The 24,922-nt window shown below is 42.4% G+C and overlaps 1 protein-coding gene across 1 annotated transcript in view; it reads left to right on the top strand.

Moving 5' to 3' along the window:
• The window catches only part of adam10a (ADAM metallopeptidase domain 10a), a 157,186-nt gene that overhangs the window by 97,836 nt on the left and 34,428 nt on the right, over positions 1 to 24,922 (top strand). The window contains exon 5 of the mRNA XM_068017899.1: positions 23,676 to 23,779. Coding sequence (XP_067874000.1) covers positions 23,676 to 23,779 — 104 coding nt within the window. The remainder of the gene's footprint in view (positions 1 to 23,675; positions 23,780 to 24,922) is intronic.

Genomic DNA, 24,922 nt, shown 5'->3' with positions numbered 1-24,922 from the left:
AATCATTGTCTGGTGTGCCTTGCAATTTGACATGGCAACGTTCTGCAGGCGGACGAACACCAGTCCTCCTCAGATGAGGATGACTATGAAGAGGGTGAGGAGGAGGACAACAGTGACAACGATGTTGTCATCGATATGGGGGCCATGGAGAGACATGCAAGGGACATCAGGGAGAACCTCATTTATGCACATTTCAGCCAACAATACGCCAGATCATGGAGCAACGTTGGATGTTTGGAGAAACATAGCAATTGCCCACAGAAATACCCTTTTGCACAAGGCTTTATTCACGTCTGTAATCTTAATGAAGCATTGCTGCAGTTTCATGTGATTGACATTTGAAATCATCTGTGGGCTACAATGAATGTGACTACACACCAATGCAAACAGTGTTAAATTATGACCATAAAAAACAAAAGTAAGGCAGGACAGTATTGGAAAAAGTTATTAATCAATTGGAAAACAGCCATCATTGAAAAGTGAAGGCTCAAATTCCAGTGAGATATGGACAATGGACATTTCCTGAGATGCTTTGCATTCCTGCCATAGGCCTCCAAAAAACCTCTCTGTATCCATCTGTAACCATGCAAAGCAGCACCCAAAGGCGGATCAAATTTTGCATGAAATAAAAATGTTTAATACATCTTTGCAATCATGACAATTTGTACAGCACCTGTGTCACCTTTGTGGTCAAAACTGTTGCAATTTCCTTTTTCTCGCACGACGTCTAGGTACTACCCCAACATTAGCAGCTGAGGTGGAGACAGTCTGCTCAGTGCGCTGCCCTGTTTCTGTCGATGACTGGGCGTCCTTTAGGACGAGGCCTTGATAGTTCCATCCTACTGGGGGTGTGTAGCAATGGTACTTGAGTATCCCCCGTGTGCTCGCCTACTGGAGGTAAGGCGGGGGGGGGAGTGGTCAGTGTCGGGGGGAGGACGAGATGCTGCCTACCCTGGAGGTGTCCTGAAAGGAAGGCCCCAGGGAAGCGAGCACGCGCTGTTCCTCCATCTGTGTGCACGATGACAATTGCCTGTCTACCTGAGGGGAAGGAGCACCTAGAGGGAAATCGAGGTTCCTGGTCCCCCTCTTGCTTAGACTGTGCTGCATGTAGTCCTTGACAACAGCGATGGTATGCTGGGCAGATTGCATACGCCTAGAGTGTTGAACCAGACTCCCCACTGAGCTCGCCAGACTCTCGACTAAGGAAGCCATCCACTCAAATGCCTGGGACATGGCAGGCGTCATGGCTCGCTTGGACTCCTCCATGGCACATATTACCTCCGGCATCTCCAACATATTTTTCACATTGCTTTGCTTTGCTATACATCCGGCAGACTTCTCATACCTACAAACAGAGGATCATCATGAGTGTGGGGCTAAGCAGGGGCCTGGTCTGCAGCAGTCCTCCGATCGTCAGGGGACCTGGCTGGCACATGCTCCCTCAGCTGCTGGGACATGTCTGTGTTGTGCATGCCAGCTTGTGACCCTGATTCTAATCTTAAAACCCCCGCGGCCCGTGTGGATGTATCTGTGCTGCTGGGGCATTGGCTGTTTCTTCCTCCCCAGAGGAGGTTTCTTGGGCCGTGCGGCGTTCTGCTACTTGAGTATGGGCACCTACAGTGGAAACACAAACAGAGGGACTTTAAGCATGTGCTTTGCATGAGTTCATACAATTTCCTTTCAGTCTACACTTAGATTTTAGATTTAGAGATACAGCACTGAAACGGGCCCTTCGGCCCACTGAGTCTATGCCGACCATTAACCACCCATTTATACTAATCCTACACTAATCCCATATTCCTACCACATCTTCACCTGTCCCTATATTCCCCTACCACCTACCTATACTTGGGGCAATTTGTAATGGCCAAATTTACCTATCAACCTGCAAGTCTTTTGGCTGTGGGAGGAAACCGGAGAACCCGGAGGAAACCCACGCAGACACAGTGAGAACTTGCAAACTCCACACAGGCAGTACCCAGAATTCAACCCGGGTCGCTGGACCTGTGTGGCTGCGGTGCTCGCCACTGTGCTGCCGTTATGGCTGCAAAACCAGAGATGACACTTAATCCTTACGCCTTGTGGCTCCTGCCTCGACATCTTCGCGTTCCCTCCTTCCTCTCTCGCAATCTCTGAAGCTACCTCCTCAGCTGTGGTCAGCAGCCGGATGTCAGGGACCCCTCTTCTCATCTTAGCACGCTTGTGCTAGTTGTGGCTTTGTTTCTCCTGCAATAGTGCAAATTTAATGACATGGCAAATGATGCATCACAACCATGGCATAGATGCATCAACATCCCTCATTCTGCATTGGCCTTCGCACGACACAGCCAATCACATAAACAATGCCAATCTTCATTTAATAGATGGTACCAAGGCTGCTCATGCATTTGACTGCATTCCTTGTGTACCCTCTGCCTTAAAGACACCTAGCCATGGAAGAAGACAATGGAGCAGCTTCGCCAGGACCGTTTACCCTCGCTGATCTGAGCAAGTCATTGATGTGCTTGTGCCACTGTCCCCATGTTCTAAGAATTACCCCATGTTTCGAGACCTCCTCTGCTACCTCCGTCCAGGCTGCCTTGGTGAGGTGGAAGGGTCTTCTGACTCTATCTGCAGGGAAGAGGACCTCCCACCTTGCCCGGACAGCCTGGAGGAGAATATGCAGGGAGGCATCACTGAATCATGGAGGGGGACACTGCCTGCTGGCTGCCATGTCATTCACTTCGGCTGTAGGGAAAATAAATGAATTGAAGTTGGTGGTGACTTTCACAAAATAAGGGAGGCAAAAACATTTTGATTTAAGTGAAAGCTTCAACTAAGTTGTTAAGATAATTACATGAAAGAAAGGCTGCTGCTCCTTGAGGCTGAGAGCACAGAATGTCTTATATCTGTGGTGATGGTACTTGGGGCAGTGACAGTTGGTTCCACCACTGAAAGACCACACTGCCATATGATCCCACATGTTTCCCATGCCTGTCGCCACATGGCTAATTAAATACAAAAGCGCATGGGAAATGAGATTTGCAGCGGGAGCAGAAGTTGGGACACTTCTGATCCCGCCGTCAGGAACCCTACGGCAATAAGATTCCACCAATGTATATGGATCAAAAAAATTACCTGACCAGGCTATTGTTAAGAATCTTGGTTTTAAATTAGTTCACGGAAAGTATCCGTGTGTTAATTTATGCTTTGTAGGAAAATAGAGACATTTGGCCAAAGGCATTCAGTCATAGCATTTGATGACATAGTTTATTTAGAATCAGAGGGATGCAGTGGCAGGCATTGACTAGATGATTTGAAGGAAATTGTATCTTGCCTTGGTAACATTCACGTAGATTTGAATTTTGGCTTTAATTGGTGGAACAAGTATGCAGACATTGGCTTATGTGATCCAGTGATTAAGAAATATTTGACAGCAACACTGCACTATCCCTGCTGATGGCAAGTGTGAGGCCTCACTAATTCTTGACTGTAGCAGTGAAACAACTTGGATGACTTGCTCTCTGCCACTAACCAGCCACTTGAGTAGTAAAAGAACAAGCTTTTGGACACCATTTGATTCAGACCAAATCCTATTCAGATCCTATTGCAGGAAAGAATTGACAAAGTTGTAAGCTCTATAAATGTTGGTGGACCTGAAGAAAAACTTGTTGAATCAAGTGGATGGATTCCATCAGAAAAGTCATGAATACTCTAAATTATTCCAGTTTTTGTGTAGCTGCTTGTATCTGGTGTCCTCTCTGCTGGTGTTCATCAAAACAGTGACAAGTAGCCTGTGGGATCTTTACCTTGATTAATTTCTTTGCTTTTGCCCGAGAAAACTACGCTCACTGGTTGGCAGTTTATCTGGCTGGCATGTGGAAACCGCTTGGCACAACATCTGAAATCCATCACCAACATCTGCTTCAAAATGGCCATTGGCAAGATACAATGGTTCTTTGTCACCTGTGGCATCTCAATGAAACAAAATATAAGTAAACACCTATCTTATCTGAACAAAGCTTTTAATAATTAAGGAAGCATGTAGCAAAGTTCATAAAATGATGGACAGTGCTGTCACAGACAAAGCAGGGAATTGAGACGGTTCTAAGCTAAAGATCATTTAGAATCACAATGTTTACAGCACAGGAGGAGGCCATTCAGCCCATTGATACCCCTGTCAGCTCTCTGCAAGAGCAGTTTAGCTCATCCCACCCCTGCCCTTACCCCATAGCCCAATAGATTTTTTTCTCTTCCGTTGCTTATCCAACTTCCTTTTGAAAGCCACGATTGAATCTGCCTCCACCACACATTCAGGCAGTGTATTCCAGATCCTAACCACTCGCTGCGTACAAAAATATTTTCCTCATTGTTACGACCGACTGCTCCTGTCAAAGCCTCCAATCAAAATATACGATTCTGATTGTGGTGGGAGAGACGCACTGATAATTCAATCCCGTTGCTCCACAGATCGCGTAATATATCATTTAAAACTTTCCAAATTAAAGACCCAGCCAAATTGTGCCATCTACTAACCCCCAAATGATAACCAAAGCAGGTGTCTTTAAATCACAAATTAACTCTTTAATTAGAAGAACTAAATTCTTAAACACTATCAAGATATAAAGAACATTTAAAATAGAAAAAGTTAGAGTCCTTGCAAATTTACCGTCCAATGTTGTTTGAAGTCCTCTCAGAATGTTGCTTGAATTCCTCAGTCGTCCGATGTGGGGGGAAAAAGGTTCTTCCACAGTAGAACAGTCCATAGTCTAACTGCAACAGTAAATGATGCTTTCCTTCTCCAGCGAATTTCAACAATTGACGACTTGCAAATACTTTCAATAGAATCAATCTGACTTTAGAGTTTTTGAGGGATAAAAGATGGTCACAGTCTAACTTCCCTTCCTTCAGTTTAAATTACCAGAGATCTCTGTTTTGGCTTGACTTTCTTTGAATTTTGAGAGAATAATAAACAGACTAAAATCCTATTCCTTCAGTTTAAATGGTTGAGAGCTCTTTTTCAGGTGCACTAAACAGCTGTGTCCTCTGTGTGTTCTGTTAGAACAAACTCTCTTCAACTAAAAGCCAGTTCAAAACTGAATTGTAACAAATGTATCGCATGAGACTCGCTCCCAGTGGCTGTATCTATGGTAACGAGAATGCACCCTTTGAATTGCAGTCTCCAAATGGCTGTTTCTAAGGCAATGAAAATGTACCTTCCTATAACTCCTGAGGCTTGCTGGTTCTTGAAGCAATACTGATCCCTTGCAAGCCTTAAAGGCAAACCACATATTCCCGAAAAAAAACTACAGGACCATGACATCATGCTGCCTTTGGTTCTTTGCCAATCACCTTAAATGGGTATCTTCTAGTTCTCTACCCGTCCGCCAATGGGAACAGTTTCTCTCTAATGTCTTACCTCTCATGACTTTGAACACATTTATCAAATCTCCTCTCAACCTCCTCTCCTCTAAGGAGAACAACTCCAGCTTCTCCAATCTGTCCACATAACTGAAGTCCCTAATCCCTGGAACCATTCTTGTAAATCCTTTCTGTGTCCTCTCCAGTGCCTTCACATCCTTTCTAAAGTGTGGTGCCCAAAACTGAAAACTATACTTCAGTTGAGGCTGAACCAGTGTTTTATAAAGGTTCATCATAACTTCCTTGCTTTTGTACTCCATACCTCTATAAAGCCCAGGATCCCATTTGCCTTTTTAACCACTTTTTCCAACTTGCCCTGCCACATGTGCACATATGTTCCAGGTTTCTCTGTTCCTGCACTCTTTAGTTTATATTGCAACCCTTCATTCTTCCTACCAAAATGTATCACTTCACACTTCTCTGCATTAAATTTCATTTACCACGTTCCACCAGTTTCTCCATGTCCTCTTGAAGTCTATCACTGCCCTTCTCACAGTTCACAATACTTCCAAGTTTTGTGTTATCTGCAAATTTTGAAATTGTGCCCTGTACTCCAAGTCTAAATCATTAATGTATATCAAGAAAAGCAGTGGTCCTGGTACCAAGCTATGTGGGACCTCACTGTCTATCTTTCTCCAGTCTGAAAAACAACCGTTCACCACTACTGTTTTCTGTCACTCAGACAACTTTTGTATCCGTGCTTTTATTCCATGGGCTTCAACTTTGCTGGCAAGCCTATTGTGGCACTTCTATTTCTCTCCACAGATGCTGCCAGACTTGCTGAGCATTTTCTGTTTTTATTTCAGATTTCCAGCATCCACAGTATTTTTCACTTGTATTGGTACAGAATTACAACACCAAATCTGTTGCTGTATCTCGGCGACATCATCCGAAAGCACAGTGTTAGTTTTCACATTTATGCTGACAACACCCATCTCTACCTCACTACCACCTCTTTTGACTCCTCTGTTGCTAAATCGTCTGACTGCTTATCTGGCACCCAGTACTGGATGAATAGAAATTTCCTCCGATTTAACTACTGGGAAGATTGGAGCTATTATCTTTGGTTCCTGGTCCAAACCCCAATTCCCACTGACTACATCCCTCTCCCTGGCAGCTGTCTTCAGACCAAACCAGATTGTTCTCTAGCTTGGTGTCACATTTGACTCAGAGATGAGCTTCCAACCACATATCCGCTCCATCACAACAACCACCTATTTCCTCCTCGGTAATATTGTCTGACTTCGCCCCTACCTCAGCTCATCTGCTGAAATACCCATTCATGCCTTTGTTACCTCTAGTCTTCACTATTCCAATCCTGGCTGGCCCCTCACATTCTACCCTCCATAAACTTGAGGTCATCCAAAACGCTGCTGCCTGTGTCCTTGCTCGTACCAAGTTCTGTTCATCTGTCACCCCTGTGCTTGATGGCTTATACTGGTTCCTGGTCAAGCAATGCCTTTTTAAAAAAATAAATAAATTCTTATCCTTGTTTTCAAATCCCTCCGTGGCCTCACTCCATCCTATCTCTAATCTCCTGCAGCCTCACAATCCTCAGAGATATCTGTGCTCATATAATTCTGGCCTCTTGCGCAACCTCGATTTTAAATGCTCCAGATTGATGGCTGTGCCTTCAGTTGCCTCGGTCCTAATCTCTGGATTTTGCTCCATGAACTTCTGCGACTCTCTACTTCCATTTTCTCCTTTTAAGATTGTCCTTAAAACCTACCTGTTTTACCAAGCTTTTGGCTATCTGCCTTAATATCACCTTGTAGCTCAGTGTCTGATTTTGTTTTGTAACACTCCTTGGGGTGTTATGTTGAAGGCGCTGAAGTTGTAGTGAAAAGTTAAGCAGTAGACAATCTAGAAAATAAATGTCAATTCTAATTAGCTTTTGATTGTTTGACCTGGGGACTAATTTAGACCAGTTCTCCACACAAATAGTGAGCATTGGTGTCCACCTGGACTGTGCCACAACAGCAAAACATCACAGCTGTGTTCTATACAACCCATGAGGATTGCTACTGATATGGTAGAAAGTCCTCATAAATCTGACCTGTAACTTGCTTGCTTGTTACTTGGCTTTATGAAAGAAAGGCAATACAATTAAAGTTTTGAAAATATAAAAATGCATATTGGCTAGCAAAGTAATGAGTCTAACTGCCATCTGATGGAAAATCAAAAAAGGTGTTCAGAAAGAAAATGGAAAATGAAACTCAAATTCTTAGCAATATTTAATAATGACTATAGGGCTTATGCATGTGAGGTTTGGAAACATTTCATTGGAACTGATATTAATTTTGCCCTTTGGGTAAGTATTTGTTTCACTGGAGTCCCTTTTGTTCCTTGTTAGTAGCATTAAAGTTTTATTTTAACGTGCTAATTAAATTAACTTGACTCTCTTCATGTAACTCTTAATGCTAAATAAATAGATTGCTAGAATCCATGTAACCATGCATGTAAGTGCTTTTTACCACACCTTGGATTTAAGCTATTTAGGTACATCAGATGAAGAAGGCAAAATCAGTAAAATTTCCATATGGGGTTGAAAATGATCTTAACTTGAGAGGACTGGCATCTGGGAGAAACAGCAACTGCTTGAGGAAGTTACCTTTTTAAATACTCTAGTCAGAGTTAAACTCAGCCACAGACAGCTTTTAAATTGGATTTGACACAGGATCGGTCATCAAAATTGGCGAGCTGCATAAAATCTAAAACCACTCTACAGGACGGATGTAAGACCAGCCTAAGAATTGTATAAAAATATTTTAAAGGCTAGTGTAAGTGACCAGGTAAACGTCTGTAAAATGCTTGAAAACGTTAATGGCACATATAAAGCTTCCAGTTCCTGAAGGCTCTCAATTTGAACAGAATTTGAATCCTCAAATGTACTATATCCAGCAAAGTTCAGATAATTACCCCATTTATATTGCAACATGGTCTCTGGAGGTAATTAGACTGATTAGCAAGTCCTTTTAGCAAGAAACTGCCGAGCAGAGCAATTGTTGAATAACAATCCTCATTGGGCAGAGAATGTGGAGGGGTGGGAGTGTCAGAAATGTTGAGCTGAATATGAAATTTGTACAATGGGTGTGATGTGGATATGAAGAAGACCAAATTGTAAAAAAAAAACAGTGGAATACTCATATTTCAGAACAAATGGTTTAAGGAAGTGAAATTCATTCTTGTGATAGCAGAAACCCTGGGTGTGCTCTGTTGTCATTTTTCAGAAACAGGAAGGGAGTATTCACAAATGTTTGCCTTATTATTTTGATAGAATGTTTATGAATTCCTTTTCTCTGTTGTTTCAGTGTGCTGTTTTATATTCTGAAATTACACTAAAAAGCAAAGTTAATAGTTTTGTAAGTGATCCTTAATGGAAGAATGTTTGCTTTCCAATAATTTTGAAACCAGTGCTGTAAAAATGATTGCTACTGAATTGTGATTAAATGCCATGTAGCTATTACTTTGTCAGGACTCTCTGATATTTCACTTCAAATCTGAATTTGAGGGGTTACTGCCAATTGTTATAAAAATGCGCTGACTTGGATTACATGAGCAAATTCATTTCGTCATTGATGCCTTCTTTTCACAAAAGGCAAATCTGTAATTGTCATTACAAGCTAAAGGCTAGACCAACAAAGAAATCAAACCGCATCGAAGAATGCCATTCAATCCCTCATGGCTGTATCAACTCTTTGAAAGAGCTATCCAATTAGTCCCACTCTCCTGCTTTTTCCCCATTGCCCTACCTGGCTACAGTCTGAGGTAACCTTGGTATTATATTTGCCCCCGAGATGAGTTTACGACTACAAATCCACTCCATCAACACGGCTTCCATTCCCATAACACATCCCATCTCTGCCCCTACCTCAGCTGATCTTCCAAGATTCTATAGACTCTGGAACAGTTCCTGCAGATTGGAGGGTAGCTAATGTAACCCCACTATTTACAAAGGGAGGTAGAGAGAAAGCAGGGAATTATAGACCAGTCAGCCTGACATCGGTAGTGGGGAAAATTCTAGAGTCCATTATCAAAGATTTTATAGCAGAGCACTTGGAGTACAGTGGTAGAATCGGGCAGAGTCAGCATGGATTTACGAAAGGGAAATCATGCTTGACAAAATTACTCGAATTTTTCAAGGATGTAACTAGTAGAGTTGATGAGGGGGAGCCAGTGGACATGGTTTATTTGGACATTCAGAAGGCTTTCGACAAAGTCCCACATAAGAGATTAGCATGTAAAATTAAAGCGCATGGGATTGGGGGTATTGCAATGGATAGAAAATTGGTTGGCAGACAGGAAACAAAGAGTAGGAATAAATGGGTCTTTATCCAAATGGCAGGCAGTGACTAGTGGGGTACCGCAGGGATCGGTGCTAGGACCCCAGTTATTCACAATATACATTAATGATTTAGATGAGGGAACTAAATGTAATATCTCCAGATTTGCAGATGAGACAAAACTGGGTGGGAGGGTGAGTTGTGAGGAGGATGCAGAGAGGCTTCAGGGTGATTTGGACAAGTTGAGTGAGTGGGCTAATGTATGGCAGATGCAGTATAATGTGGATAACTGTGAGGTTATCCACTTTGGTAGCAAAAACAGGAAGGCAGATTATTATCTGAACGGCTATAAACTGAGAGGGGGGAATATGCAGCGAGACCTGGGTGTTCTCGTACACCAGTCGCTGAAGGTAAGCATGCAGGTCCAACAAGCGGTAAAAAAGGCAAATGGTATGTTGGCCTTCATAGCGAAAGGATTCGAGTACAGGAGCAGGGATGTCTTTCTGCAATTATACAGGGCCTTGGGGCCACACCTGTAATATTGTGTGCAGTTTTGGTTTCCTTATCTGAGGAAGGATGTTCTTGCTATAGAGGGAGTGCAGCAAAGGTTTACCAGACTGATTCCTGGGATGGCAGGACTGATGTTTGAGGAGAGATTGAGTCGGTTAGGATTATATCTGCTGGAGTTCAGAAGAGTGAGGGGGATCTCATAGAAACCTATAAAATTCTAACAGGACTTGACAGGGTAGATGCAGGAAGGACATTCCCGATGGTGTGGGAGTCCAGAACCAGGGGTCATAGTCTAAGGATACGGGGTAAACCTTTCAGGACTAAGATGAGGAGAAATGTCTTCACCCAGAAAGTGGTGAGCCTGTGGAATTCACTACCACAGAAAGCAGTTGAGGCCAAAACATTGTATGTTTTCAAGGAGTTAGATCTAGTTCTTGGGTCTAAAGGGATCAAAAGGTATGGGCCAAAAGCCGGAACAGGCTACTGAGTTGGATGATCAGCCATGATCATAATGAATGGCCTACTCCTGCTCCTATTTTCTATGTTTCTTTCTGTTGAAACCCTCAGCCATGCCTTTGTTACCTCTAAACTTCCACATTGCAATGCTCTCCTGGAGGGCCTCCATCTTCCACTCTTGATAAACTTGAGCTCATCCAAAACACAGCTGTCCATATTCTAACTCTCACCTAGTCCTGTTCACCCATCCCCCTGTGCTCACTGACCTACATGGGCTCCTGGTCTGGCAATGCCTTGATTTTAAACTTCTCATTCTCATTTTCAAATACCTCCATGCCCTCACCTCTTCCTATATCTGTAACCACCTCCAGTCCTACAACCATTTGAGATCGTGCACTGCTCCCATTCTGGCCTCTTGCGCATCCCTGATTTTAATCACTCTGCCTTTTGGGGGATGTGCTTTAACTGCCTAGGGTGCAAGCTTTGGAATTCTTTCCCTTAATTTCTCTGTCTCTCTACCTTTCTCCCCTCCTTCAAGATGCTCCTTAAAAGCTGCCGCTTTGATCAAGCTTTTGGTAATCTGTCTTAATGTCTCCTATATAGCTCAGTGTCAAATTTTGTTTGATAACGCTTGGCTTGGATGTTTTACTACACTTTGGAAAATGACTATTGAATTTGTTTCCACTACTCTTTCAGGCAGTAGGTTCAAGATCATAACTTACAGAATCATAGAATGGTCACAGCACAGGGAAGTCATTCGGTCTGTCATGTCATGCTGGCTCTCTGCAAGAGCAACTCAGCTGGTCCTACACCCTCAACCTTTCCCCTTGGCCTTGCAATTTTTTTGTCTTCAGGTGCTTATCCAATTCCCTTTTGAAAGGCATGATTGAATCTGCCACCCCTGCATTCTCAGGCAGTGCATTCTCAGGCAGTGCATTCTAGATCCTAACCATTTGCTGCGTAAAGCTTTTCCTTATGTTGCTGTTGGTTCTTTTGCCATTCACCTTAACTCTGTGTCCTCTGGTTTTTGACCCTTTCGTCAATGAGAACAATTTCTTTATCTACTGTGTAAAACAATTCATCTTGTCTTCCCTCTGGTTCTTTTGCCAATTATGTTAAATCTGAGTCCACTGGTTACTGTCCTTCCTGCCAGTGGAAACAATTTCCCCTTATTTACTTTTCTCAAAACCCTTCATAATTTTGAACACCCCTATTAAACCTCCCCTTAAGCTTCTCTATTCTGAGGAGAACAATCCCAGCTTCTCTAGCCTCGTCACATAACTGCTGTCCCTCATCCATTCTAGCAAATCTCCTCTGCGTCCCCTCTAAGGCTTTGAGATCCTTCCTAAAGCGTGATGCCTGGGCACAATACTCCCGCTTGAGCCTAACCAATGATTTATCAAGGTTTAGTATAGCTTCCTTGCTTTTATACTCTATGGGCTGGAGTTTCAATTACCCATGGCAGTGAGGTTGGGAGTGGGCACACTTTGAAAATAGCGCTCCTGGATGGCAAGTTGGTCTTCCAATGCCTCAAATGTGCTGCAGTTTTCGAAGTGGGGGTGGGGAGTTGGCAACCTCCAAATAACTGCCTGTTAAGCTCCTTGAAGGGCTTGTTATTGGGCTGGAGAGAAGAAATGTTCAGTGCTGAGAACAGGAAAAGCGAATGGTCTGTGGCACGTTAGTGCACAGTAGTATGTGTTATTGCTGCTGATGAGAACAAAGGGAATTTCTAACTCAGTTGCTGAAGAAGTGAAACAAATTTGCTATCACTCGAGCAGAGCGGATCAACGAAATGACTGACTGTACGCTTGTTAAATCTGTGAGGCTGCTAGCCCTCTGCTCCATTCTGCAAGGCAACATCCAACCCAGTCATGTCTGCCATCTGCCTTTGAGATTTGCTTTCAAAAGACAGTTCCGGCATTCAGGCAGTGCCTGGTGCCACTAATTGGATGCTGAGCTTGCCTTTGGCCCAATTAGGGGCTTTGTAAATAAATAGCGTCACATCAGCGACGCAGACGTGGCGCGGGGTCGGGGCCTGGAAATTTCTGGGCGTCTGGTTCCCAACCCCAGATTAAAAATCCAGCCCCATGACTCAATTTATAAAGCTAAAGATTCCATATACATTTTTTAAATAGCCTTATCAATAACTTATAGCACTTTTAACATGCTAAAACGTCCCTAGGCACTTCACAGGAGCATTATAAAATAAAATATAACACCAAGCCACATTGAGATATTGGGCCAGATGGCCAAAAGTCTGGTCAAAGAGGTAGGTTTTAAGGAATGTCTTAAAAGAAGAAAGAGAGGCAGAGAGATGTAGGGAGGGAATTCCAGAGCTTCGGGCCAAGGCAGCTGAAGGCACGAGCACTTAATGATGGAGCGATTAAAATCGGGGATGCTCAAGAGGCTAGAATTAGAGGAGAGCAGATATTTCACAGCGTTCTGCAGTTGGAGGAGAATAGAGACTGGTAGGAACGAGGCATTTGAAAACAAAGATGAGAATGATAAAATCAAGACCCTGCTTGACCGGGAGCCAGTGTAGGTCAGCGAGCACAGGGGTGTTAAGTAAACAGGTCTTGGTGCAAGTTAGGACATGGGCAGCAGAGTTTTGGATGACATTAAGTTTAAAGAGGGTAGAATGTAGGAGACCAGCCAGGATGTGTTGAAATAGGTCTATAGGTGACAAAGGCATGAATGAGGGTTTCAGCACCAAGTGAGCTGAGACGGGCGAAGTCAGGTGATGCAGAGGTGGAAATACAGTCTTGGTGATGGTGTGAATATGTGGTTGGAAGCTCATCTCAGGGTCAACTATGACACCAAGATTGTGAACAGTCTGATTTAGTCTTGGGCAGTTGCCAGGGAGACGGATGGAGTTGGTAACTAGGAAATGGAGTATGGAGCAGGGACTGTGATGTGAACCCCAGATCTCTGCATCCCCTGTAAAATGGTAGGTCATTGTTGAACAGGTTATTAAGCGTAATTCTGAGATTTTTATAATCTATCACTATTTAAAATACCCTGATCCAGTAGTGTTATTCTCATTAACACACAATTAAAGCTGCAGACTTGTGTTTACCTATTAAGGTCAGGATTTTCCAGAACATAGTACTTTATTTTCTGTTTTGTTTTAATACATAAGCAGTGATTCACTGTGCGTTAGGTCTGTTATATTGGACCGAGGCACACAGTACTCCTGATGGAATATTAACAACATAGCTCATACCAGACTTGGTGACAAACTGAGGATTCAGGATATACGTTAGTAGTAATGGTTTGAGTACTGCCCATCTGGATAGGTGCATGGGCACGTTACTGTACAGTTGTCTTGTGAAGGCTTTGCTTTTTAATGGCACATGAAAGAACAGGACTGTATTGGAGGATATGTATTCTGTTAATCCTATCATACTATGGCTGGTAGGTCCTGTGCAGCTGGCACCACCAAAGATAAATTTATAAATTCTGTTTTAGTCCAGCAAGAATGGAGATCCAGTTGTACTGGATGTTTTCCAACTACTGCTGTTTGTGCAGTAGAATTTACTGGCTACTTGTTTATTTCTAGTCTATTGTCATGACGGGTCACTGGATCATGACGTCATGCACAGATGCGCAGAAAAGGCTGAACACTTACAAGGTCCTGCATTTCTATGACCTATCCTGCCATGGACTTTCAATGATTTGGCCCTGCACTTGACTGTCCTTTTAAGTTCAAGTACTTTTTTAGACCACTCTAATGTGTACAGTGGGAAATCAGACAGTATTTCCAACATTTTCTGTTCTTAATACAGTACATCCACTTTTCATCTTTACATGCAAGGGCCAGTCATTCCTGATACAGGAGTTCAACTTCATGTACAGTGGCCAAAGTGCGTGTGGATTTTTGGGATTAAACAGCTCCTTTCTCGCATGTAGATGAGACTGGCTCATTGAACTTGTTCTCTCACCACCTAGGAAATGGAAGCTCTTTATATAAAATTGCCTTTTATTGCTGCATCTATATTCCAATCAATGTGAATGCAGTACTAAAACTAGAATAGAACATAGAACAGTAAAGCAAAGTACAGGCCCCTCGGCCCACGATGTTGTGCCGAACCTTTAACCTACTCTAAGATCAAACTAACTACCTACCCTTCATTCTACTATCATCCAATTACCTATCCAAGAGTCGCTTAGATGTCCCTAATGTATCTGCTTCTACTAGCACCACTGGCAGCGCATTCCACGCACCCACCACTCTCTGTGTAAAGAACCTACCTCTGACATCTCCCCGAAACCTTCCTCCAATCACCTTAAAATTATGCCCCCTGGTGATGGCCCTTTCCACCCTGGGAAAAAGTCTCTGGCTATCCACTCTATCTATGCCTCTCATCATCTTGTACCCCTCTAGCAAGTCACCTCTCATCCTTCTTCGCTCCAATGAGAAAAGCCATAGCTCCCTCAATCTTTCTTCGTAAGACATGCCCTCCAGTCCAGGCAGCATCCTGGTAAATCTCCTCTGCACCCTCTCTAAAGCTTCCACATCCTTCCTATAATGAGGCGACCAGAACTGAACACAGTATTCCAAGTGTGGTCGAACCAGGGCCTTATAGAGCTGCAGCATAACCTCGCGGCTCTTAAACTCAATCCCCCTGTTAATGAAAGCCAACACACCATACGCCTTCTTAACAACCCTATCAACTTGGGTGGCAACTTTGAGCGACCTATGGACATGGACCCCAAGATCCCTCTGTTCCTCCACACTACCAAGAATCCTGTCTTTAAGCCTGTATTCTGCATTCAAATTCGCCCTTCCAAAATGAATCACTTCACACTTTTCCAGGTTGAACTCCATCTGCCACTTCTCAGCCCAGCTCTGCATCCTGTCAATGTCCCGTTGCAACCTACAACAGCCTTCCACACTATCCACAACTCCAGCAACCTTCGTGTCATCGGCAAACTTGGTAACCCAGCCTTCCACTTCCTCATCCAAGTCATTTATAAAAATCACAAAGAGCAGAGGTCCCAGAACAGATCCCTGCGGAACACCACTGGTCACCGAGCTCCATGCTGAATACTTTCCATCTACTACCACCCTCTGTCTTCTATGGGCCAGCCAATTTTGTATCCAGACAGCCAACTTTCCCTGTATCCCATGCCTCCTCACTTTCTGAATGAGCCTACCATGGGGAACCTTATCAAACTCCTTGCTAAAATCCATATACACCACATCCACTGCTCTTCCTTCATCAATGTGTTTTGTCACATCTTCAAAGAATTCAATAAGGCTTGAGAAGCATGACCTGCCCCTCACAAAGCCATGCTGACTGTCTCTAATCAAACCATGCTTTTCCAAATAATCATAAATCCTGTCTCTCAGAATCCTCTCCAATAATTTGCCCACTACCGACGTAAGACTGACTGGTCTATAATTCCCAGAGTTATCCCTATTCCCTTTCTTGAACAAGGGAACAACATTTGCCACCCTCCAATCATCCGGTACTACTCCAGTGGACAGTGAGGACGCAAAGATCATCGCCAAAGGCGCAGCAATCTCTTCCCTCGCTTCCCGTAATATCCTTGGGTATATCCCGTCTGGCCCCGGGGACTTATCTGTCCTCATATCATTCAAAATTTCCAGTACATCCTCCCTCTTAACAAGTATGAATGAAATAAGTTGATGGATCACTAGCACTTAAAAGAAACATGGTAGTAGATTAAACCGTCATCAAATGGAAGTGATTGCTTGTATTTTCGTACGGGATTCAGGGCAGCTGACATGCCTTCCCCCAGAGCCTCATCTTTTAATCAACCTACCACCTCAATTTCTGCTGCTATTAATTAGATGAAATGTCCAAAGAGTGACATTTTTAAAATAAGTTTTAAATTTTAAAAAATAGCGAAGTAAGACTTGGATTAATTTATTTTTAAGGGTTGCAGATTGTTATGACCGAGGCTTGAGGAGTGAACTGTCTTTCTCTCGTTCCCATCTCCACGGGTGACGACATATATTTAAATGTTTATGCATTTACTGATATGGCCAATTATGTACTCTACTTTTATTTCAGAATAAATTCCACCAACCAGGTTTTGTTAATAAACAACAAAATTATCAGTTTATTATAAAACAAGACTTATTCAGTAAAGATGCAAAGCATTAACACACATTGAAATATGACCGTTCCCTCCCAACTTGGCCACACGCACGCACGCACACACACACCAGCTAAAGAAAAAATAAAGACGTTTTCACTGCAGAGATCTCTTTACAAAAGAGACAAAAAAAAACTTTGGCCAAATACTTGTTAATCCTTCAAGGAAAAGGAGAAGATATGGAATGATAAGTTGTCTCTTTTCTGGCGTCCCAAATATGCGTAGACAGCTATCACTGGAATCTTTTTTGAAGCAGTTCACTTCAGGCGACTTCGAGAATTAGTCTGGCAGGCTTTTCAGGAGAAATGTAGCATCAGGGGTTTCAGCTATTGCATTGGATTCTCAGGGTTTTTGAGAGGTGGAGAAAGGATGAACTGGTGTCTTCTCTCTTAGCAGGCTGACCCCAACTGACTCAAAACAATATCCAAAACAAAACCAACTCTTGACCACCATTAATCTTGACGTATTACTTCTCTGTAAACAACTCCCCTAGTCACCAAGGCTCTTGCTGTTTACTTGGCTGAAGACATGTGTGTTTCCAGTGACATTCCAGTAAGTGTGTTTCTAAACCAGGTTCCAAAGTCCTTCCAGTGACCATTTTAAAATTAACAAAGTTCAACATCTGTGTAATCTCTTCAGTCCTCCAATGAATCCATTTCCCCAATTTTAAAACACGAGTCCTTGCAAAATATAAAAAAATGGAAGCACTTTCATAAGATTCATATAAGAATATTTGAATTCCATCATTGCAGAGACCTTTGCTACGCAGAAAGTTGCTATCTATTGCTCTGCTCCTGAAGTTTGCTGTGTTACTGGCATAAATAATACAGTGATGTAACTGCAACAATTTTCTTTGCATAGCATATTTGCAAATGTTCTGAAGGTGCACACTTCATTTCGGTGTAAGAAAGATATGCTGTATATCATCAATTTCATTTAAGGTGCAAATCAGTGCAATTTTAGTAAGAATCAAAAAGCCAATAAACCATGACATTGCTAGGAAGATAACAGCTTTTTCACACAAATGAAGACGCCATAGAACAGTTGGGGCTTGTGTTCAAGTTACGAGCAACCTTTAGATTTAGAAGTCCTTATGTCATATTATCATTGAGCTAGCTTAGTTTAGCAACTATATACATTTGGGGATTCATTGGATATATTTAATTTATGTGGAGACTCAGTTGAATAATGTGCATGTTTTGGAGCTGCAATTTCATTGACATTTGATCTGTTCATTCAATGAGAACCATGTTCAGTGGGTCCACAATCTATTCTGCAAATTCGATAGGTATGTGCTAGTTCTTGAAGTGATATCAATGTTAAAATATGCAAGGGCTTCCCTTTGGAATGCTTCAAATCATGAGATTGGAATAGATCTTGACTTTGTGCGATAGTGTGAAACCGGTGAGAGTGTTGGCAGCCTGTTTTACATCAAGTGTTAAATAAACTGCCAATTCGCTGTCACCTGTTTTGCTCCATTGCACGCAATCAAGACCTATCCCGTTGGGTGAATTTAGCTACTTCTAAGCACAGAACATCACCTACTTCAGCTCATCTGTCATTCAAACCCTCATCCATGCCTTTGTCACCTCCAGACCTGACTATTCCTGTGCTCTCCTTATCAGCCTCTCATCTTCTGGAAACTTTAGGCGTTCAAAAGTCTGCTGCTTGTCTGCTATCCCACACCAGGTCCTTGCTGACATGCATTGGTCCTCAATCACCCACACCTCAAATTTAAGATTCTTATTCTCACATTTAAATCCTTTCTTGGCCTTGCCACTCACTATGTCTAACTTCCTCAAGCCCTGCAACCTCCCACTTCCCTAAACACACTGTTCCTCTAATTCTGACCTTTTGTGCAGTTGGTCCATCATTGGCTGGCGGCCGTCCCTTCAGTGGTTTAGGCCCTACTCTGCAATTCTTCCTCAAACCCATATGCCTCTGCACCTCTCTCTCATCAAAGAACAAAGAACAGTACAGCACAGGAACAGGCCATTCGGCCCTCCAAGCCTGCGCCGATCTTGATGCCTGCCTAAACTAAAACCTTCTGCACTTCTGGGGACTGTATCCCTCTATTCCCATCCTATTCATGTATTTGTCAAGATGCCTCTTAAACGTCATTATCGTACCTGCTTCCACCATCTCCCCCGGCAGCATGTTCCAGGCACTCACCACCCTCTGTGTAAAGAACTTACCTCGCATATCCCCTCTAAACTTTGCCCCTCTCACCTTAAACCTATGTCCCCTAGTAACTGACTCTTCCACCCTGGGAAAAAGCTTCTGACTATCCACTCTGTCCATGCCGCTCATAACTTTGTAAACCTCTATCATGTCACACCTCCACCTCCGTCGTTCCAGTGAAAACAATCCGAGTTTATCCAACCTCTCCTCATAGCTAATGCCCTCCATACCAGGCAACATCCTGGTAAACCTCTTCTGTACCCTCTCCAAAGCCTCCACGTCCTTCTGGTAGTGTGGCGACCAGAATTGCACGCAATATTCTAAGTGTGGCCTAACTAAAGTTCTGTACAGCTGCAGCATGACTTGCCAATTTTTATACTCTATGCCCCGACCGATGAAGGCAAGCATGCCGTATGCCTTCTTGACTACCCTATCCACCTGCGTTGCCACTTTCAGTGACCTGTGGACTTTTACGCCCAGAGCTCTCTGCCTGTCAATACTCCTAAGGGTTCTGCCATTTACTGTATGCTTCCCACCTGCATTAGACCTTCCAAAATGCATTACCTCACATTTGTCCGGATTAAACTCCATCTGCCATTTCTCCGCCCAAGTCTCCAACCGATCTATATCCTGCTGTATCCTCTGACGATCCTCATCACTATCCGCAACTCCACCAGCCTTTGTGTCGTCTGCAAACTTACTAATTAGACCAGCTACATTTTCCTCCAAATCATTTATATATACTACAAAGAGCAAAGGTCCCAGCACTGATCCCTGCGGAACACCACTAGTCACATCCCTCCATTCAGAAAAGCACCCTTCCACTGCTACCATCTGTCTTCTATGACAGAGCCAGTATCCATCTTGCCAGCTCACCTCTGATCCCGTGTGACTTCACCTTTTGTACCAGTCTGCCATGAGGGACCTTGTCAAAGGCTTTACTGAAGTCCATATAGATAACATCCACTGCCCTTCCTTCATCAATCGTCTTTGTCACTTCCTCAAAAAACTCAATCAAATTAGTGAGACACGACCTCCCCTTCACAAAACCATGCTGCCTCTCGCTAATAAGTTTGTTTGTTTCATCCTTTAGGGCCCTCCTTAAAACCCAGTTTTGTGACAGATTTGATCTCTCCTAATATCTCCTGCTTAGGTTTGACATCTGTTTTTATCTGATTTGTGAGTCTGAGAAGCACTTTGGGACTTTTATATAGTGCCCTTGATGTTAAGTATTAAGTCATTGTGTGAGGTTGCTCTGGTACATAAATTCTCACGCTGGGATGTGAGAGATCTTCAGATTTTTATCTCATTAGATTTCTGTAATTTTCTGTGTTGACAATAGCACATTCTGTCTGTGTCTCTATAACTAAAACATGTTCTGTTTTAATTTGCATATCTGCTGGCTTTATAAACTCAGTTATCAACTTTGTTTTGGAGTCACTCTATTTTTGTATCCAGGGTGAAAAAGGCCATTACATTCTCATCTTTATCCTGATGATTTCTTGCCCATGCATCAATCACTCCTTTACCCTCCGTCCCAATTTAGGTGCGAGTATACATAGTTTTTGGATCTTGAATGAGGGAGGATCGTCATAGATTATGTATTAAACTAATAGTGTGGCAAATGTTTTGAGTACACATGTAATGAGTTATCTTGGGCTGTTAAATTTAGTGATTTTCCACTTGCAGTGTGAGAGTTTAAAAGGAATGGTCAAAACAAAAAAAATTATTTGTGAAAGATTATCCAATCTGAATAATTTTAAATATAGAAATTAACATTTTGATGTAAAATTCATTGCACTAATGGGATATGTATACAGGCTAATTTGAGATACTTGTAATGAACATAATAATCAGAAATTGGCCTCTTAAGGCAGTTGGCTTTCTATAACAAACCAAGGGGTGTTCAGAGATGTTGGCTCTGTTGATAGAGCTACTATTAGAAGGTTCCAAATCAGCATGAGGAACTAGCGGGAGCGATGTACAGAGCGCTGGTTTTATTTTTCTTTGTGTAAAAGGCGTGTTTGAGTAATCTCTCTGGTGAAGTGCAGCAGAAATGCTGCAAGGTGATGATAAACGTTTAACACTGCTGTGAGAACATTTGGGTCCATGATGTGAAGAAAGTTAGATTAAATGCAATTAAGCTTTGATTTAAGAGAATGCAATCTTTCAACAGATTTCATTCAACAGTGTAGTGCTAAGCAATATCTTTTGCTTATAATGAGTATTATGATAAATAAGCAAATAGTAAAAGCTATAGGACTATGTGCATTGCCTTTGTGTGGCAGTAAATATTGAGATTTGCAATGAATATCTTGTACAGGTACATAAATCATGCACTTGTTTTCTTCCTGCTGTGCCAAAGCTTATCTCAGTTTTTTTTTTCTCAGTTGCTACTGTGGAGGAAACAGAGTAGTTTTAATATTCTGTTATTTAACTTGTGTTTAAGTTGGAGGGTTCACAACAGAACTAAGATCCCAGAATATTGCCAATTACAGGGGCACAAAGGCATTGGGGACATGGGCTATTTTGTTGGTGTGTGAGCTGGAAATTTACGACTGCTACATAAACTGCTGTAGTGGCTTTGTGTTAGTTCAGATTTTTATAACACAGACATTCAGGAACTAGTGTTCGTGAGCTGGCTCCGAGTGTTTACACTGATAAATTCAGCTCTAGTAACAGATTTGAAGACTTCAGTCTTTCCCTACAGCAAACTGAGCTGAGAGTGCACAAAGGGTATAAACGCAATTCCCCACATTCTGCACTGCCTTTGTAATGTAAAGCACAGCTGAGCTACTTTGCCTCACTTCCTTTTTATAGTATTTAAGCAATTATAGCTGTTAAAATGAAGCCTACATGGGGAATTTTGTTTCTAGCATTTTCCTTTTAATGAGTAAAACAGTTAGTTGGGTATTGCACTAAATTTAAACATCAGACTGAGGATATAAAGCTTGAATTCCAGGTTTAAGCTCAAATGTCAGCAGTCTGGTTCCAAATATTGACTATGCGTCCGTAAGATGGGAGCTTTTCTGAATATCCGGTGAACTGATTCCAATGTGTCAATGTTGCAGTTCTTCTTCAAAATAGATTCTGATGTAATTCAACATGGAGTATCCACCACGTGTTGCTTTTCTCTGCAAAGTGGAAAAAGTTCAGTGATTATATGTGCACTGTATTATCCCATCACTTCCAGTAAAAAGGAGCAAAATAAATCTAATATAAATGGCTATGCTAGGCAATCAGTTTTTCTTGTACAATACTAACGCATTGACTTTTGAGCAGGGCATTTAAATCCTAATCTGGAGTCAGTAATCTTTTAACCTTCTATGGAACGCACTTTGTTGGTTTAAACTTCTTTTGTGCAGGGAAATTAGGAAAATCTAGTTCCAGCTATAGGAGCCCTATCCACACTACTCAAACACTCCTCTGCTGATGGTTTACTTTTCGCCCCTGGAAGGATCTAATGCCTAAACGACACCATCTTCCTAAATTGAAGAAATGCCTGTGTTTGTGAAATATTTGGTGTGTTGTTTGGGTTGGGGGGGTTAAATTTGTTAATGCCCCTTCACAAAATAAATTCACTTATTCCTGCCCCCCCCCCCCCCAAAAAAAATACTAATTGCTTTATCCAAATTAGTGGTTGAATTAATCGCGACCAGTCGCTTGGTAGTACAGAACTTCATTGTACCTTGCTTCTAGCAAGCGTAAATTAGACAAATTACGAGCTCGACTGATTATCTTAAATTGGTTGTTAGTGTAGCTATTAGCGCACTCAGGATTGTTCAGCAAGTGCTGCCCAATCGTGGAATCACACCTAACAGTTTTGTTTTGGGTTTTGAAAGCGCGGACTGATTGAATATGGTCAGTACTCTATTATGAACAGCCGAAGGAGCATGTTTAATTCGATCAGCCAATCATTGGGACGTGCGGCCTACGTACCTGGCATTGCACTGCCACTGAAATTTATGCACAACGTTGTTCTGTAACGCTAATAGCTACACTAACAACCAGTTTAAGATAATCAGTCAAACTCGTGATGTAGCTCATTTACGCTGGCTAGAAGCAACGTACATTCATAGTTTCCCTTTCTGCAAACAAAAGGAATATGTTCAAGCCTTATGACTTTTTTGAATTAGCCAGAAGCTATAGTTCCCTGTTGCTTTCTCCATGGCAATGCCTCAGCCAATCAGCACCCCTTTGTCCTGTAGTATAAATTGTTGTGATCATTTGAAACTTGGCATACTTGTATTTGTCCTGATGACTGCAAGACGAAAAGCTTCAGCAATATGACTCTCTTTTCAGCAATAATTAATCTCGAATTAATTTCTACGTTGTGCTATTTCAACTTGAATTACTTTCCTAATCGAATGCTAAATCTTGAATCGAAGAAAAATATTTCAAAAAGACATTGTGCAATACTTGCCCTTGCTTTGAGTGAATCATTGAGAACTTTGAATGAAACCACCCATTAAATTTTAATGCGGGGGCGTATCAAATTAAATGTAGTTATTTCCATGACCAGTCAATAGCAGGACAAGTAGGAAGACTGGTGCTTTTGGTTTCGAGTGATTCAGAAAATTGTAGCTTCTAATTATTAAAAAAAAAATCAGAGCTGGCATCTAATATGGTAGACGTACTGATGTGGCTACAACTCTGTAATCCTGTGGTGAATTGTAACAGCAGGTTCAGATGATTTGCTGTGGTTTGCTTTTTTCCAAGAATACCCTCACAAGTATGGGCCAGAAGGAGGCTGTGCTGACCATTCGGTGTTTGAAAGAATGAAGAAATACCAGATGCTTGCTGTAGAAGAACCCAGGGCACAGGTGAGCAGGCTACAACATTACAGCTTGCCTCTCTAGTTTGAAACATGAATTCAGTTGTAATGTAGCATTTATTTAATCTGTACTACACTGGATGAAACTAGAGATTTCTAAAGTTTTCTACATCAGAATCCTGAGCACATACTCTTGGCTGATATTTGAGTACAGTATTGAGGGAGCGCTGCACTGTTTGAAGTGTTGATTTTCAGATGATATGTTAACCTGAGGTTCTGTCTAACTTCTCAATTGGACATAGGTCCTGTGGTACTATTCAAAGATGATCAGGGAAAATGTGGTGTCCTATCTGTAGTGTTTTGAAAATTGTATTGTGCACTTTGTTCACTTGAGGCTACTATACATACATGCGAGCAGAGGAACTGGAAAATGAAAGCAAAAAAAAGTTCATTGTTTTCAACAGCATGAAATCTCATATCTTTTACTAAACTCTGCTGAATCATACTTCAGTCCTGCAAACACCACACTATTCCATATTTATGTCTCAGCCAACATTACTAAAACAAATTATCTGACCATTTATCTCATTGCTGTTTGTGGGACCTTGCCATAATCAGATTGGCTGCCATGTTGCTCTACATAACAACCATGTTGTACACTTCAAGTATTTCCTTTGCTGTGAAGTACTTTGGCATGCCTGAGGATGTATAAACTGCAATATTACTGCAGGTGTTCTGTGTGGGAATCTTCCTGCATATACTGGGTGGAGCACTACCTAGAACTGTACTCCAATGAAAATGTTGTCACTGAGACCGACCTCAGTGCAGCCCAGTCTCTGCCAGTCATGGATGAGCTGGACGAACAGCCAACAAAATCAGACCTCAGTGATGCCATTGATTCTCTAGCCAGTGGAAAAGCCCCTGGGAAGGATGGCATTATCCCTGAAATAATCAAGTGTGCCAAGCCTGCTATACTCTCAGCACTCCATGAACTGCTTTGCCTGTGCTGGGATGAGGGAGCAGTACCACAGGACATGCGCAATGCCAATATCATCACCCTCTATAAGAACAAGGGTGACTGCGGTAACTGCAAAAACTACCGTGGAATCTCCCTGCTCAGCATAGTGGGGAAAGTCTTCACTCGAGTCGCTTTAAACAGGCTCCAGAAGCTGGCTGAGCGTGTCTATCCTGA

This window comes from Heterodontus francisci, chromosome 38 (genome assembly GCF_036365525.1).
Source record: "Heterodontus francisci isolate sHetFra1 chromosome 38, sHetFra1.hap1, whole genome shotgun sequence".
Taxonomy (NCBI): Eukaryota; Metazoa; Chordata; class Chondrichthyes; order Heterodontiformes; family Heterodontidae; genus Heterodontus; species Heterodontus francisci.
Note: the sequence above shows the minus strand (reverse complement) of the source record. Positions and strands in the feature narration are given on the sequence as shown.